Raw genomic sequence first — 3,298 nt, forward strand, 5'->3', positions numbered from 1 at the left:
GGAAAGACGTACCCTTCACGAGTAGGATTACATGAGGACTCTTTACAAAAAAATCTAATTCTACTCGGACTGTACAGACCAGACTAGTCTAACCGGTCGGCCCGACCGGTCAGACCGGTCGGCCTCGGCAGGTGCCAAATTTGGCTGTCAACACTAGTCCAAACTTTCTGTAATTAATAAAAGGAAAACAAAGCAAGATTCAAATTTTAAAACATGAGTGCGTGTCTATGTAGCCACATGTCCTTTCTCTTTGAATTACCCCTACTGCAACAAGGACAGAACTTGACATGTTATATACGCAGTAGTACAGTCCGAGTGCTACTTAAACCACTCCTCCACAAAGCTTCTGTTCCTTGTTGTGCATGACACAGAAATGATTGATTTAGGAATGAGCGGCATTGAGAATGGCTTACCTGCTCACTCTCATCCAGGTACTTTCTGGCCACTACCTTTGGCAAAAACACTGCTAATCTTTGGGAAAGTACGCCTTGTTCCTGCTGCCTGATCAACAATAAAACTGGATAACACCGTACTACGGGATAATCATATACTGTTGGTGTATATTGAGCCCATATATAGAGGCTCATCTAGAGACCCATGTATAGGAACTATATATCCCACCCTTCTAGGGTTTGGAGGAATAGATCACTTTATTCATTAGCTTAGGTTTTCTCCTTCCTCTCTCCTCTCGATCCCTCCTGCCACCGCTGCCGCCGCCGCCAGCACCATGGCCGGCTGGCCACAGGCCCCTCCCCTCTCCTCCTTCCCCCATCTTCCCTCCTATGCTGTTGCCGTAGCCGCCGGCGCCGCCGCCGCGGGTGCCCCGGGCGCTGCCCCCGCGGGGGCCTCGGGCGTCGCCGCGACCACCTCTCGTGCCACCGGCGCCACCCTCGTCGCCGGCATTCCTCCTCCCCTGCTCCCTGTGCCGGCCACGGGCGCCTGGCCGCCTCCCCCTGCGCCAACCCTTGGCGCGACTGGAGCAGGGGACGCGGCGGCCCCGGCCGCGATTGGAGCAGGGGACGCGGCAATTGGAGGAGGTTCCGCGCGTGCAGGCTCGGCCCCCACCCCCGCCCCTGCCCCTGCAATCGCTACAGCCGCTGCTGCTGTAGGGATCCCCCCTGCTGCTGCCGCTGCAGCCCCTACTGCCATCGGCGCCAGGGCCCTTCCTGTGGGCGCGTGGGCCCCCAGCGCGGGCGCTCCTCCTCCTCCTCCCTACCGCGGGCAGGGCATGCCCCCCGCGGACGCTCCTGGCAACGCCGCGGCCCTCGTCGCGGGCTCGCGGCCCCTCGTCGCCGGAGCTCCTACGGCCAACGACACCCTCGCCGCCGTCCTGGCGCCTCTCGCGGCCAGCGGCATTGCCCCTGCTACCACGCAGGAGGTGCTGCGGGACCTTGAGGCCAAGCTCGTCTAGGCCGTCGCGCCCGCCACGCACGTTGCCATCGCGCCCGCCGCGCACGTCGCGTAGGTCGTCGCGCCCAGGGACCCCGCGCGGGCCGCTGCCTCCCTCACCGCCGCGCGCGCCGTGTAAGCTGCCGCCCCGGCCGCTGGATACACCTTCCCCAGGGCCCCTAGCACCGCCCCTGCTGCCAGACTTCCAGTGCATGCGCCCGCGCTCGCGACGGCCACGCTGGCCATGGCGAGCGTGCCTGCGCCCGAGCCCGCATGTCCTGCGTACGGTATGCCGCCCGCGGTCCCTCCGTTCTGGACCCCGCCCGCTCAGCCCAGCCAGCAGCTGACCTGGCCGGGGGTGGGACTAGGCCGCACTAGCGCAGTCCTTCAGTGCCATGGGGCTGACGTCGCCGGTCAGCACTGAGTGGATCGCCGACTCGGGTGCCTCCTTCTACACCACCCCAGATGCCGATATCCTCTCTTCTGTCCGACACCCACACCCCTCTTGTCCTTCTTCCATCATGGTTGGTGATGGGTCTTGCCTTTCTGTCTCCGCCATGGGTTCTGCTCCTTGTTCTTTTCGTCTTCCCAATGTCCTTGTTGCTCCTCGGATGGTTCATAACCTTCCTTCCATTCGTCAGTTTACTGCTGACAATTCTTGTTCCATCGAATTTGACTCTCCTGGCCTCACTGTAAAGGATTCGGCCTTCCGGCGTCCACTCCTCTGGTGTGACAGCATGGGCCCCTTTACACCCTTCGCCTTCCGTCTTCCGCTGCACTGCTTTCACCTTCTTCTTCGTCTGCCGCTTTGGCCGTGACGCCGTCTTCCACCACCTGGCATCGCCATCTTGGTCACCCTGGCCGCTGTCAGACCCGGGACAGCGAGACTGTTTATAGACATAGAATGTTCTAGAGTAAGGGATATCTCATAGATGTACCTTACCACTTTTGTAACTACCCGAATAGGCATAGAACTAGCTGCAGTACAAAAGAAACTATCCGATTGTGTTGTAATAGAACTCCAACTATACTCGGCTAGGACTTTCCATGTAACCCTGTCCCCCCGGATATATAAGGGCGGGTAGGGACCCCCTCCAAACAATCATCAACACCTAAGGCAATTCAAACCACATAGGACGTATGGTATTACGCAAACTCGTAGCCAAAACCTGTCTAAATCTTTGTGTTCCTTGTACCATCGGGTTCTAGAGCAGTCGATCCCTACCTACAAACCCTACTGCTAAGGGTATCCCTGAGCAGGCTTGGCGGTAAACACCGACAGCTGGCGCACCAGGTAGGGGCTTCGGCGAGTTCACCAACGAATTCGATGGCCGGACCAAGCAATGCCAACAGCATGCCAGAAGGCACGACCTTCATTTTCGGTTCCTGGGCTTGCACGGCTGACAGAACGGGAGACTTTTCCAGCCACCTTGTCATGCCTAACTCGCCTAAATCGAAAATCCGCTCCCATCTCGCCGACATCCGCGAGTCCGCGGATCTCGACGAGGAAAGAGTTCCACCCGAACTCGACTCGGACAACCCGGGAAACATGTCAACTCAAAACCGAACTCCTGGTTTGGTTGAGTTCGACATAAATTCTGATTCCGAAAAGCCTCACTTTTCCAAAACTCTTGGAAAATACCTGGCTCATCTCAAGGCAATCAAACACCCTAAAATCAAAAACTCAGAACTACTTGCCGGAGTAGATCAAGTTTCACGATCAACTGAGGGCTGCATCAAACTTGCAGAAACCGCTCTCAGCTCACCTGCGCCACAGCAGAACCCTAAAGCACTAAACCCACCGCAGAAGAGGTCGGGCAATATGCTCTCAGGGGTCGATCGGGTAAATCTGAAGCTTGCCAACTACATTAAGGTGGCTGAAAGCACTCTACAAAACAAAGAGCAGAAA

General features: G+C 57.7%; 1 protein-coding gene across 1 annotated transcript; it reads left to right on the top strand.

Annotated features, from left to right (window-relative positions):
- Nucleotides 1–373: 373 nt before the first annotated feature.
- Nucleotides 374–1,411, top strand: LOC120653542 (skin secretory protein xP2-like). Its single transcript, XM_039931265.1, has 2 exons — nucleotides 374–431; nucleotides 798–1,411. The coding sequence occupies exons 1-2, from the start codon at nucleotides 374–376 to the stop codon at nucleotides 1,409–1,411; spliced, it is 672 nt and encodes a 223-aa protein (XP_039787199.1).
- Nucleotides 1,412–3,298: the final 1,887 nt, after the last annotated feature.

Source organism: Panicum virgatum, chromosome 1K (assembly GCF_016808335.1).
Source record: "Panicum virgatum strain AP13 chromosome 1K, P.virgatum_v5, whole genome shotgun sequence".
Lineage (NCBI taxonomy): Eukaryota > Viridiplantae > Streptophyta > Magnoliopsida > Poales > Poaceae > Panicum > Panicum virgatum.